This window comes from Ruditapes philippinarum, unplaced genomic scaffold, assembly GCF_026571515.1.
Source record: "Ruditapes philippinarum isolate M1 unplaced genomic scaffold, ASM2657151v2 ctg13637_1_1_1_1, whole genome shotgun sequence".
Lineage (NCBI taxonomy): Eukaryota > Metazoa > Mollusca > Bivalvia > Venerida > Veneridae > Ruditapes > Ruditapes philippinarum.
In genome coordinates, this window is record NW_026856424.1 from 57,744 (window position 1) to 72,455 (window position 14,712).

Consider the following 14,712-nt stretch of genomic DNA (forward strand, 5'->3'; position numbering starts at 1 on the left):
GTCAAGCGTTGCTATTTTATGATATATAAATCATGAACGATATTTTAAATGACACTTTTAAATTATTTGGTTGTTTATATTTTATGAGACCTATTATATTCCATAACTATCCGCTTTATGTATGGGTAAGCTGCAATCAAACACAATCAGGCTTGGACAGTCTTTCAATTCATGCATTACTTCTTTATTTTACTGTGGCATAAAAGTGACAATGAAAACCTTTAAACTACCTGCGCGATAACTTTACCGGGCACAGGTACTTTTTATGCGGCCATGTGATAGCTTTTAAGTTAACATATAAAACGTCACGCAGCCACGAAATGGCTTTTGCTTGTATACGATTGCCTATGTCCCCTATATGCCATCGTAATATCTTTTTTATATTTGCAGATGTCTATAGCACATGTGAAAGTTATGGTCTAGTGTTTGGTAATACTTCGCCATTTCTTTACAACATTTTGGTCAGTAAAGGCAGCAATCCTGCGCCTATGATGTTGTTTAAAAAAACTAAAAAGGAACTGCAAGCGGACTTGTACATGAGTTGCCTAAGCTTACATATGAACACGACTGAACTGGAAGAATATGAGAATGCAACCTATGAAGAAACTATGCAAGTTATCGTGGACAATGGCTGGAATGAACTGGAAGAATATGAGAACGCAACCTATGAAGAAACTACTCAAGTTATCAACGATAATGGTTTGAATGAAAAACCAAATGCAAATGTTTGTAACAAATATCTTATAAATGATTGGTCTTTAGGGGAGCCAAATGGTGGAGGCGCGCATCAATGCATAGTTAATGGGCCCATGACAAGTTTCAAGTATGCCGACATAGATTGTAATAATCTTGATCAGGATATGGTAGGATTTTTATGCATGCAATATCCACCATATGTCTCTGATTAAAAAACATGTTTAAAGCTTTGAAAGATTTCCGTGACCAACTTTAATATTTATAGCCGATTAGATGACAATAATTGTGTAAACATTTTTACATTATGTCTCAATAGAAGGTATAAACAAGTTGTGGAACAACGGTCACTGTGAGTGAAATTGTTTACTGATTATTAAATATTGTGTTTTTATTGTGTTTTGTATGAAAGCTAAAATCCTCTGCTTTAAGACTATATGAGATTTATTGCAATTAAACATATCTCTTTATCTTATTAATGTGAGTCGTTCGTATATGTATCTGTGTTTGTGTAGAACATTTGTTTGTGCAAATAACAACAATATAAAACATGACATTGAGTTTGTATTGAGGTCAGTCTGGACACAACACTGACAATGTCAGTTCTTCGTAAAGTTTACATCATAATGCACACGTCACGTTGTAAGACACGTTGTCCAGAAAGAATTTTTGTTTCATATATTCATATCGATTTCAGCGCTCCTAAACTGCATTAGAAAAATAGAAGAAACCGTTATACATGAAGGTTATCTAACTTTAAGAAAGTATTGTGTGCATTTCTCGGTAGTAAGTTTAAGAAATAACATCGGTCTGAGAGGTGTATATCGGCTATTTAACACCGGTTTGGAGTTTTGATGCGTAGGAATTGACCACGAAGGCCGTATGAAATAACGTCGGCTTGTTTATGAATAAGTTGTCATTACGCTGCTTACGGATTGGCGCCGTTTTGTCAGAATATTAATAAACTGATATGAATCAAATATGTTATCAGTGTATGTGAGATATTATTTCAGTATTATATGAAAAGAAAACATTATAAGAACTTAAAATATAAATAAAAATGTTTTTCATTGTTGCTTTAAAATGCCTTGTAAACTATATTATCGAGGGTGAAAAATAGAACAGCGCATATACAAGTAGTCCCTTACCAGTATTTATTGGCAGTTTAACACCGTTTTTTTTCTTCTTTGTTTATAGTGGCATTATCACGTGGAGTGTTAGAATTGTATTTTACTCTCGGTATTGTATACAAGCCAGCTTATGGATCAAACGAGAATATATCATGAGTGTGTACCCCTAAACCTATGGCTACGTTTTGTACCAAACATCAATATCAAAAGTAGCAAAAAGGCAAAAACAAAGCACGAATGGACAGAACAGCTTTTTCATCTAAGTTCAATTGAGAGACAAAAATAATCATCTCTTATAGAAAACTAGTATTATCATAACTATAGATTTACTTAATCTTTAAAGTGGACCTGTGTTATAAGAATACAAACTGACTGCACAAATCCCAGCTTTTATAAACTATTTGTTTACATATTAGTATTTAGTATTTGTTCGAAATACCGTATCCATTTTGTGTATTCATACTAGCTCGCGCGCCTTATCCCAAGATTGGCTGAAAGAACTGAAAAGTTATGATTTCTGATTCTTAAATTAAAAACCTTATCGATTTGATAGTTAAATTACAAAATCGGGAAACATGTTAGTTGTATGAGTTTCTTCTTTCTCTATTTCAGGTAATACAATACATAATTATTTAGCCATTTTTCTAATGTTTGGACACACATGTATTTTTATACGTCTTCATAATGATATAATACTGTTTAATATAAAATGCTGTATATTTGTTGTTTTGTGATTCATTACAATGCCCGCTTTTACATAGTCAAACTTAAAGTGTCACCAGAATGCATGGCACACAGTTTATATAACTCGTACAAGTATTATAGCCGTAGTAAGGAAAGAGTAAATTCCCATTAATTTCAAATGGCGACTGTAAAGCAATGTTGAAATATTTGTACTGACACCGAATAGAAACTAATGAGCATTGGTTGTCCTTATAACTAAAACATCACATCAAGATAAGGAGAAAAATGTATTTGGAAGTCAACTGTCAATAAATAGAAATGTATTAATCACAATGTTATGTTGACAATATTAATTACAAGAGCTGTCGGTAGGACAGCACGCTCGACTATTCTTAGTGCTTGATACTAAAAGAGCCTTGATATTGAAAAAAATTCTGACCTATCAAAAAGGCCAAATTTTTCTTTAAATCCATGCTACAATTATAGGCCTTGGAGAGAGTCATGTAATGCTCTCAAAGAAGTGTATATAATTTCAACTTGTTTCAAAGCCACATAAGAATGGAATATGAAAATATCTAAGGCGGGTATGCAAACTTAAATATCAGTCGAAAAAGGCACATTATTCTGTCAAAATGCTTGATGGATATACCTCCTCCTGTCTACAGGCTTGGAGCATGATGATAAATAAGTGTGCACAGTTTCAAAGCCGCATGTCAATAGACTTTGATAATATTTGAGGTGTTACAAAAGCTTTAACGTAAAATCTAAGTAGAAAAAAGGCATAATTAAGTCTAAATGCTTGATAGAGTTACCCCCTCCTGTTTACATGTTGGGGTTATGAAGGTGAACAAGTGTGCAAAGTTTCAATGCCACATGTCTGTGGACTGTGAAAATAGTTGTGGTGTTACAAAAACTTTAACAAAAATGGTTACGCCGGCGCCGACGCTCGGGTAACTAGAATAAACCTCCTTGTGGCTAAGGGCTTGCCTTTAAGGGTTGAGAGCCACCGTCTGTCCCTGCGTAATAGTAAGATGCGACGACTAAATGGGTTCAAATTACTTGAGTCAATACAGATCTTAGCTTCAGTCGGTTAGGCGGTTTTGAACCCTAGTTTTGCTGAAGTTTGTAACACCTGAGGTTAGCCAAAATCATCTTTCCTGTGTTGGCGCCATATGATCTAAATTGTGTTGGTGCGCCATAAAATCAAACAAACAAATACAAATAACTGTACGTGTGGACAAATTAAGATATCAAAAATTGTATTTGTTTTTATCATCACTCTTTGAGAATTCGAAATAAGAATCAAATACAAATACCTCGGATGGAAAAAGGAAAAAAAACTTTTCAAAAATAATATTTTCAACAAATTTATATATAGTGTGTTTCAAATTCACATGACTAACATATCATATATTTTCAGATTGGAACGGCTCTAATTTAAAGTATTCATGCGGTTGTATCGACGTTTCGGTGTTGTGATTGACGTCACACATATCTGCTATGGTAGCAACATCACCTTCTAGATTACAAGCATTCCCATCTCCATCTTTTCGTGTTGCGTCCACCGTCTCATATTCATGAATCTCCTCCAGGTTGGATGTCCACCCTAAGTTAGACCTACAGCTTGCTTGCACAGGAAATGTCAGCCCGCTCACATTAAATGATTTGTTACTAAAACTGTCTTCACTTTCCTTCTTTTTAATCAAACTTGTGCCATCAGATACGTGTTCTGTCGCCTCATTTGCATCTCTTTCGTTAAGAAGACTTGCATAATCTTTATTTGAACCTACAAAAGCAAGCACACTTGTGTTATTTGTAATACACAAAAGTAAGTTGGTGAATGGACTTATCCATTTTCTATCAATTACAGAAAATCAGAAAATAACAATTATCTGAAGAATGTTATCATTTCTTTACGTTAAGTCCTTGTGAGTAATAACTTGTATTTTTGTAACTTTAAGCAAGCTGGCGGTAACAGACACTACCCGTGCGACCAGTGCAGACTCAGATCAGCCGGAACATCTGTGCCGTGTAATCATAGTCTACACTGTTTACTATTAAGTCAATACTTAATTCGAAAATTTACATACAAAAATAAATGATGAAATGTTTTGTCTAGATGGAAAAATGGGAATTTGTTTTAAGATATTTAGGGTTGAGGATTGAATTTGTGACTAAAGACTGCACAGCAGTTAACATCTTTGCCCGTTTATAAACATAAGAACGCACGTGTTCTTTTATCTAAGCGTTTATTTTAAAAAAAACCTCGTTGTGAATAACGTATAGATCTACCTTCGCTCGTAGGGTAGTAAATAGCATCGTTAAGTCGGCTGAAACGTTGTCCTTTGAGACTTGTGTAATCATTGTTGCTCCCGCTGCTTTCACTACTGGCTTGGTATATCTCTCCATCACGTATTATCATTACCCTATGAGGAGCTGAATAATCACTACTGCCTGAAAATGGTATATAACATTCAAATGTCAATACATTGTCGAAACCTATTAAAGATGTACTATAGTAGGCTTTGACAAAAATACTTTTTATAATTTTTATTGGATAAATGTTTTGAAATCTATAAAACTTCTTGCTGAATCTGTTTCATATGAATAAAGTAATACACAAACTATGTACGGGAAGTTGTGTACTTCCTATTACGGGTCAAGTGAAGTAAATAATTTCTAAAAAAATAGCCGTTTTTAAAACATCATGTATGCGTACTGTGTTTCCCTGTAGTGTGTAGAGTTAAAAATGTAGCATACCTTCCTTATGTGTACTCAAAACATGTTTATTTTAACTTATCATGCCAATGACCATTTTTTCAAATACCAAATTTGGGCATAACATGTTTTAAAATGGTATTTTATATAATTCACCACCAATATTTAAGATTGTAGAATTTAGAAAAATCAAATAATTTATGAATACGTTTTTATTTAAAAACCTTTTTCTTCCATGAGTCTACTTGTTTTATCGATATAACGGAAAACGTTTTATATTTTTCTCAGATCGCTTCAGAAGTAAACGATGTCCATGTATATGGGGAGTGTATTAAAATTTTACATCCTCATTACATTTGTATTTCTCTTGAAGTTGTATCTTATACGATACATTGTCAGTTTTTAAAGTAAAAAGTAAATAGAATTCCAAAGAAACCTACTTTCGCTGCAGGGTGCGTACGGGTTATCAGAACCTCCTTGTATACTTTGGTAGTCTCGGGAAGAACTTTCGCTAGCAGGGCTATAAATTGTGTCTAACCAAGGTGCAGAACTAGAATGTTCTGTCATAAAACCAGATAGTCCTTGGGTATTCCATGGAACCGAAGATGACTGAGAATTTGGTAAAGTCGCTCCACCAGTTCTAGCCCATGCAGATGTCTGGGAGGGGATATTTGGCAAGGTAGATTGTCTGGGAACGTTCCATTGTGCAGACTGCGCCCTTGTGTTGGGTAAAAATGCGTTCTTTTTTTCTGCCCAGGCGTCTGATGGTGAGCGGATATGTCTATACCGCTGGCCTTCAAATCTATTCTGGGATGTTTGAAAGTCTGTAAATGATGATCCTGTCGAACGGCCAAGTGTTGCAACATCTGAAATAAATGAAAACTATTCATTGCATATCAATTTACAAATTCAATAAATAATAGCTTTAGTGTAATACAATATCAAAAGTTATAATATTGGTTATTATAATAGTAATAATTGTTGAAAACGTAGCATTTAATTATTTATGTTAACATTATAGAAAATAACCAAGTCTATCTTCTTCTACAATATCTACATAAAACATCATAGAATGTATAAAACATCGCATCGTATATTCATGGTCAAAGTTAAGACATTGTTTAATCAAGTATACCATGAAAGGGCGGGCTGTCACCATTAGATAAAAGTGTGTTGTTTGTACTCATTGATTCGACAGAGGCGTTTCCTAATAACTGAGCTGAGCTTGTTGATCCGATGGGTCTGTCGTGGATCTGAAAACAAAATGATTTTTTAATTAAATCCTTGTAAAAAAATTCTGAAAAGAATTAGGTTAATCTTTTCATTTTGGTCAATTTGATGATTTTTTCAAATTGTCTAATTCACTACTGAGTGCTAAGTGTCGTATTTATTTTAAGTAAGTAGCCTAAGTCACAAAGTTACTTTAACTGGATATATATGTTAGGAAAATGATACATTTGCACAGTTTGACTCTTTATGTTAATATGTTGATAACAATGTTTATAGTGAAAATCTCGGGATATTGGAATGACAATTTGGAAAAAAATGACATAATAATTAGTTGGTGTTTTTGTTTGTTGTAGTTATTTTTTTGTGTGTGTGTGTTTTTGTTGTTGCTGTTGTTTTTCATTTGGTTTGTTGTTATTATTACTTTTATATTGTAGCTCAATTGATGTATTTTTACATTGAAATCATTTAAACTTAGAACAACAGCTTGGCTAAGCCATGACACAGGTTAATATGATTTTTTAACCATAATGATTGTGTTTCTCAAAACGTATCAGGCTATATATATCTACGGCAAAAATTATTGCTTGAATTTTAAAAAGATTATTCTCTCAAAATGCTTGTATGAAATTAATATAGTAGTAAGGTCTTAAAAGCGAAAGCCGCATACACGAAATTGCTAAATGAATCATAAACCCTGCTTAAAATGGAAACATTTTATTTTGTTTACATACAATTTTTATGTGTCTGTGTTAAACAACTGAGAAATTCACGGTTACAACTCTTTTGAGAATCAAATATAACATTATAGAACCGATATAATTTTAATGTTGATGAATTTTATAAAAAAAAGAAAGATATTTCATAACATATAGCTTTATACTCTTCAAAGAATGCAATTTCAAACAAAAACAACCCAAATTTAACATTACTACATTTATGTACTATAATCAAGGGAATCGTGATTACCTGATGGTTCCAATTTGAACTGCCATGTCCACCATTTACAATAACTGCCTCTTTTTGTCGTGATACACAGCATCTGTCAATTTAATAAAATCATCATTAATTTTACCAATATAAACTCCTATCAAATCTGCATGGTATTTTTGTCTTTAATAGCAATGTGTTTTCTTGAAATCATATATTTATTAAAAGTTAATTTAGTGATTTTTCTCGGTTTAATGTGTTATTTATTTTTCATGAATTCGTGAAGAAATAAATTGTACACTATTATTCTTAAAGCAACGATCAAACAAGATAGACGGAAATAAAAACATTATTCATGTTTGGAGAAGTAAATATCATTTGTATCATTTATTAAAAGCTTTAACTTAATACTAAATAATCAAAACACTTGCTGTGGGTTCGAATCCCGCCAGGGACTTTGAGTTCTTTCATGTGAGAAAAATAGCTGTAGCTTACGAAACCTCGGTTGTTCTACTTCATGTGCTAGTTCTTGTCTGAAATAATACTGGGAAGAGCACCCAAGTTCATCCTCTAACAGTTAACCTGGGAACTCACAATATGTCCTCTACTGTGTTGTTACGACGTAAAACCTAACCAAACAGTTAACAATAACTCTTTTGAGCATAGTACACTACACTTAACAACTGTTCAATCGATAAGTGTTTGAGCTGTATTTGAATTATTTAAAGGTATATCTTATTTAAATTTATTGAAACACGGGACTAACTTGCATAGTTTACAACAGAACATTATTATCCACATGATGAAACCTCCTGCCAGAAAACAACCAATCGCTATGGAGACGAGTATTGTTGTGCCAAAACAGTTGCCACTATCTGTACAAGAAAAATCATATATGTGTATGTGTCTTTTAATTAGTAATTGTTTATACAGCTTAACCCATAGCATGCTATTGCGCCAAATGATTCTACCCATGCAAACAGTGCAGACCAAGATAAGGCTTCACATCATCATGGTCGTGACTGTTTGCTTTGAAACTTCTTAAAGTGAAAAATGGTTTTGTCCAGCTTGAAAGATATTTGATGTCAATTGAAGTGAGTTGAAGATAATTGAAGATATTAAGCTTGTAAAGGCTAAGGTATGAACACCTTGATTTGATTCATCTTTTGTCTTGCAGAATACCTATCATAGTTATTTCAGGAAAGTAATAGCATGTTCATTGCACTTTTACATTGAAATGCATAAAAATTATTCCTAGAAAATTTAAAATCGTTATTTCATAGCTAGCAGTTTGAGAAAAAATACTTTATACTGTAATATGCTTGCAAGTGATAAAAGCTATTCTTCGCGTTAAGTTATATGTTTTAATTATTATGTGCGTGCATGTCGTTGAACTACACATAAACAAGATTGTTTTGGTATCATGTATGAAGGAAATGTCGTAAATCAGTCTGCATTTAAGGGCATAATGTAGGTTGTTGCGGTGAATTCCTACCTACTAGTGTCTTGCTTTCCCGTATTATTCCTGTAGTAGTGTCATCTTCTCCATCGTCTGAAACAGCAAAGTTTAAACACTGTTTAATAAATTTTCCATTTGAGGTGTATTCATTTAATTTTCCATTTACAAATTGTTGCCATTTTACATTTTTGCAATGAAAATATTTCTAAAATTTTTGTGAATATTTGTCATAATGAAAATTGTGCTCAAGCCAGCACAAACACCATAAGAAAGTGTGTATGTGAATATTTGTAGACTCGGTTGTATGGATGACTAGCCCTTCAGAAACCTTTGAATATACTATAAGTTATAAAGATTGTTGACAGGTTATATGGCCCTATATAAACGGCTGTTTGTAAATATAACCCGAGCCGCCAGGCGAGGGTTATATTGCAAACAGCCGTTTATATACGGCCATATATCCTGTCAACAATCTTTATAACGAATTTATAATACAGCACGCATCATTTTTTAGAGAAAAAGGTAAGATTTCTTCATGAATCGACAGTAGCGGTGTATATAAAACTATATAAACGTCACGATTATCCAATGAAAAGCGACGTTACAAACGTGCAGTATTATAAATGTTTATATATACTTTTAAAGATAACTCTTTGTATGGTAATTCATTTCTAATATAAAAGTGTTAATTGCATGAAAATATTTGCTTTGATTTTCAATGTGTTCGGCAAGGAATTGTCAAGATTACCAAGAAATAAGTACAAAAATACTGACCGTTTTGCACATTGGCTGGTGCAGGTTGCGACGAGTTGAAGTTGTTAAGTAAATTATAACAGTAATCTTTAAATCCGGGAACCATGGCTGGCGCTATGCATGATGACCCTTCCTTCAACGGAGGTATCTTGTTGAATGCCAATCCAGATATATTGCATTTCGCAAATTTTCTGAATTATACAAACCATAATACGTAAAATGTTTTGTTGCTTTTGTTTTTGTCTTTTGTTTTTCATAAATGTCCTTTGCTCTCCTTACATGTCCTTTGCTCTCCGTTGTCCTTATATTTTGTCTTGTTTGATTACTTATAACATATATACGTTTTACACTTTTTAACATACTTTTATTTTGGCTTAAATATACAAATGTATTTTGCATATCAACTATTTTTTCAAATATTTAACAAGCACATTTAGGCAGGATTTGTTTTTGTTTACATTTACATTCATACATTAACGTAAATATTTTAAATTGCAAAATTCAAAATTGGCTTTGTTGCCTTGAAAATGCATTATTTGTGTGCATTCATTAAATCTGCTTTACTGTATGATTTTTAAACTTTATTCATATTTTCTGTACATGATAAAAGTGATGTTCAAAAGCCTTTGAAGTTGAAATTTGTCACTTACCCTTCTGTTTTGCATGCTATAGTGAACAGACATTTAGTATTCAACTTTCCTGTTTCCTGGCAAGCGTTAAAGTAACATGTTTCGGCGTTGATTAAGGTCACCATAGATATAAGCAACACAACCAGTCTGTTGACATTCATGACAACTGTAAAACAATCAAGGTGATGGTTTAAGAAATATCGCAGTAATTTGGACGCTTTGGGTACAATAAATATAATCTTATATTGCAACAACTATAAAAGAAGATCCCTCAATAGCAATCAAAACCTAAAAAAAACATATAAATTGCAATCTATATTTACTTTATTTCTTTGTTTGTTACACACTTTTTTCGTCATATTTTATAAGTCGTTCCACCTAACCTGCTTATCTGGTTAACTAACCAGTAATTACCAATTTTTTCTGCAAATGGCTGACTTCTAATCTCCACTTGTTTTCTTAGTACTCGGTCGGAAACAAATGACCTCTAGACTCAATGTTCTTAAACAATTTTCACGAAAAGGTCCCTTCGCCTGAGGATCACACCAGAGAAACCTTGACTATAAATACGACTCCTCTGCCCTATTGAGATAACCGGACAGACATATTTTATAAACTATATACTTATGGGATATAATGGAATGTATATAATGTGCATTAAATATCACGTCCCCTATCACCGAGTTCAGCAAAATTTAATCTTACAAAAGAGCTATCGAATTATTTTGACCGGTTTTAATTGGTACCATATTAATCTAAAATATACAATATCTAAGCATATGCTTACGTTATAATGAAGTTTAACCATTCTTTGCATATATATTTCAAGTAAATTATAGCTTTCTCCGAAAGAGTCGTTAAGTACATTTAAGATTGCCCAAATATAGTAAAATTTACAATGTTGCATTAAAATAAAGTTAAAACAAAAATGACATTGTATAAGGGAGAAACTTTCAGCCGCAAAATATTTAAAGGTATAAAACAAAACGTTAAATAATAAATACTCGATATTTAAGTATTATCATATTTGTTGTTGTTGTTTTTTAAATTAACTTACCTTTATAATTCCGTGTATCCCTTCACTAGTATATTATATTTCCCAAAAAGGTCACCTAAAACGTACGTGCAAGAGTAGTGATAGCAAATATTCTGAATAATTGTCAAAAGTGTTCCAAATCGAGTGACGTACCACAACCGGAAGTACAGGCTTATTTTGCTTCCGGAGCTTAGTGATGGAATGTCTTATTAAGCTATATTTGATGAATAACTAGAGCAAAAACAACAAAACATTCATTCAATTATCTATTGCTCATAACAACTCATAAAGCATGTAAATTAACAATGTATTTTTAAACTTAATATTAAAAAATAATATTGCTATAATGTTTGAGGTTTATATTAAAACATAAAAAAACATCGGAAAATATCTGCATAAATATATGAATGATATTTTAGGTTTAAAAATATGTAAAATCTATGTAAAATATCGGAGAATTTACAAATATTTTAGACTATAGATAAGTAAAAAACATGAATGCATGCGTATATGCCATAGTACACATATGACATGGATGAGAATACGGAATAATCAAATATATTGGAATATATGATGATATTTTATCTCACTTAGCCGGTGCTAGGGAGCGTGATACATATTGTACTTTGCATTATCCTTTAGACTTAGATTTACATTCAAACAAAATCTTTATTTTTTGTACATATGTGTTGTTTATATTGCATGAATGGGAGTTCCATCTTCCCAGAATAATATGATAGACTTTGCGAAATTATATTAAGAAATTGTATACAAATGTATAAGTATTACAGATAATTTTTATATATAAAATTCACTTGAAACAAACTGAACAGAAAGTTAATACTGCAGCGGTGTAACAGTCCTCATTCAAAAATTGTTATATGACGACCATTAATGACTTTGAAAGAACATGCGATATATGTCAATCTAGAGAAATGGAGGGTGAATCCCATATGATGTGTGTGTTACCGACTAACAAGAGAACGTCATACTGAAAAATATTATTATGAAAGGCCATCTTATGTTTAAACTTTCTCAGCTGCTTTCAGCGACTTATAAAAAGATGTTGACTAATTATTTCCTTAATGATGCTTTAAAAATTAGGCTTGCTTGATCTATTGCAATAAATGTTAAATTAAAATGCTCAATTTATTGTCATCTACGTCAAAAAATTCATGTTAAAATGACATTGATATGTATTTTATACCTTCTTTTGTCATATGCACAACAGTAACTGCTATTTTCAAGATTGTATTATACCATTTTATTGTTTGACTTTGACATGATAATGTATAATTATGTTGTGTGTGAGAAGCAAATGCTCAAGTCTAAACATTAAAATTCATGGTCTGTTCTGTTCTGTTATTTGTATGCGGTAAAGTACTAATGTTTTATCTAATTATTTGTTAGTATCTTATATGCTCATATTGTACACTAGCAACATACTAAACAATAGCTTTATTGTATAAAGGCACAATGACGTTCAAAATAGTATACCACACTGTTGTGAATAGTGTATTTATCATAAGTGTTTTTTCAAGTATTTAAATCGGTGTACCGAGTCTCATTTACTAAAGTGGTAAAGGCGTTGCTCTTATTTTTAAGTGGACTTAACACAAGATGCCAATTTGAATTTTATATTACGCCCACAAATTATGTTTGTGTAAGCTAAAGACTCCAAAGGTAACAAAAGTGCGAACCTATTTGATGATGTTTTACAGGTTGCAAAACAAACATTTTATGATATAGGCAAGTAGCATGTTATTGTTATGAAATCTATTAATAGTAACAAATTGCTGATAAGACATAAAGGTGACTTGTAGCTAGTTGGCAAAAAAAATGGTGGCTGATAAAATGCAAAATATAGTAATTTTATATTTCTAATAACAAACTTATTTGTTATGAAACAGCCTAATATTTTATATCATTAGAAAGGTCTTTAAACTCATATTTTAGAAATTAAAAAATCAATTTTCAAAACGTTTTCTTTTTTTCTTGGTAAAGAGTTAAGCTTGGTGCTCAAAAAGTATTGAAATAACAGTTTAAAAATAGCCGAATTTTCCTTTTTACAGCAAAAAATGAAAATCCACTTATATTTCAAAAATATGAATGTAAAGAACTTTCAAATAATATGAATCTAAAAAATTGATTCACAAATAAAAAAGTTATTAGGATTTAAAAATTCTGCTGCTATATGATGCATATAAATATTGGCTCGCTCTTTTTGCCAACCGGTAAATCTGCTAAATTCTGGTAGCAGGTGCTTGTGATATCATCGTGCAACTTGCCTATACAAGTATCAAGCGACGGTATAACTATTTTCATCACGTGACATTTATTTCTAAATGGTTTATATTTGGATGTCTGCTATTATAGCAAAATATTTGTTCATGTCATATTATAATCAAATCAATGTTTTTACTGAAAAGTATTTTTTTGTAATTTTCCGATATAACATGCGGCGTGTATCAAAAACCAAATAGAACAAAACAGAATTTTTATTACTTGGTTTAAGCATAACAAACTCATCACCATAATTATTATATATTCAAATACAACATACTATACATAAATTACACATGACATGAACATTATATAACTGAAAAAAAGGCTTTTGAAATGTGAGAATGTTTAAGGTATTACCATCCTAATGCATTACCTCCACTTTTAAGAGTATTCAAATAGGCTAGAACTACTGTTAACTACATTTGAAATATGAGAATGTTTAAGGTATTACCATCCTAATGCATTACCTCCACTTTGATGAGTGTTCAAATAGGCTAGAACTACTGTTAACTACATTGAAAATGAGGGCCGTGGGTTCAATCCCCAGAAGGGTAAACTTTTTTTCTTTCTTTTTTTCTTTTAACATTATTTATGTATGTCTCATGTCCCATTTGAAAAGAAAAGTGTTTAATTTTGATTTTTTTAATTTATATAGGTATTTATTGGCTAAATTATGCTAAATCTAGTTATAAATATGGTACCTGATATTTTCAAAGTGTAATAAAATCAAAACTAAACGGTGAATGCATATTTTACAAGATCAACCAATATACTTCTTTAAAAATTTAGGGAAACTTTGAAAACAAGCACTCATTTGGGTAAGTTTTAAGAATTTTTTAAATAAGGCTCCCTAAGTAGGAAAATGGTCAGACACATGGTAAAATGGATGGGGTAGGGTAACATTTTTATACAGATTTCATGAATTTTAAGTAGAAACCACAATTTTGCTTATGTGGATTGTTAGCTGAATGGTACTATTTGTTTCATACCAAAAATTAACGGGAACACATTTTTCATTAGAATGTTATTGCAGATTATTTAAAGGTTCCTCATTTCTAAAAAAGGGGGCCCTCATAACATCCTAGCTTGAGTTCAGAAAAGTGGCCATAACTTGATTTCCGTACTGTAAACTGTGTTTAAATTTTGCATACAGGTGTACTTTAAGGT

General features: G+C 31.7%; 1 protein-coding gene across 1 annotated transcript; it reads right to left on the reverse strand.

Annotated features, from left to right (window-relative positions):
- Positions 1 to 3,861: 3,861 nt before the first annotated feature.
- Positions 3,862 to 11,403, reverse strand: LOC132746483 (uncharacterized). Its single transcript, XM_060735658.1, has 10 exons — positions 11,281 to 11,403; positions 10,245 to 10,389; positions 9,616 to 9,785; positions 8,878 to 8,934; positions 8,149 to 8,257; positions 7,422 to 7,494; positions 6,361 to 6,478; positions 5,666 to 6,091; positions 4,800 to 4,961; positions 3,862 to 4,293 (listed from the first exon to the last, which is right to left on the reverse strand). Exons 2-10 carry the CDS (start codon positions 10,382 to 10,384, stop codon positions 3,914 to 3,916), a joined length of 1,635 nt encoding a protein of 544 aa, XP_060591641.1. The 5' UTR covers positions 10,385 to 10,389; positions 11,281 to 11,403; the 3' UTR covers positions 3,862 to 3,913.
- Between the last annotated feature and the right edge of the window lie 3,309 nt (positions 11,404 to 14,712).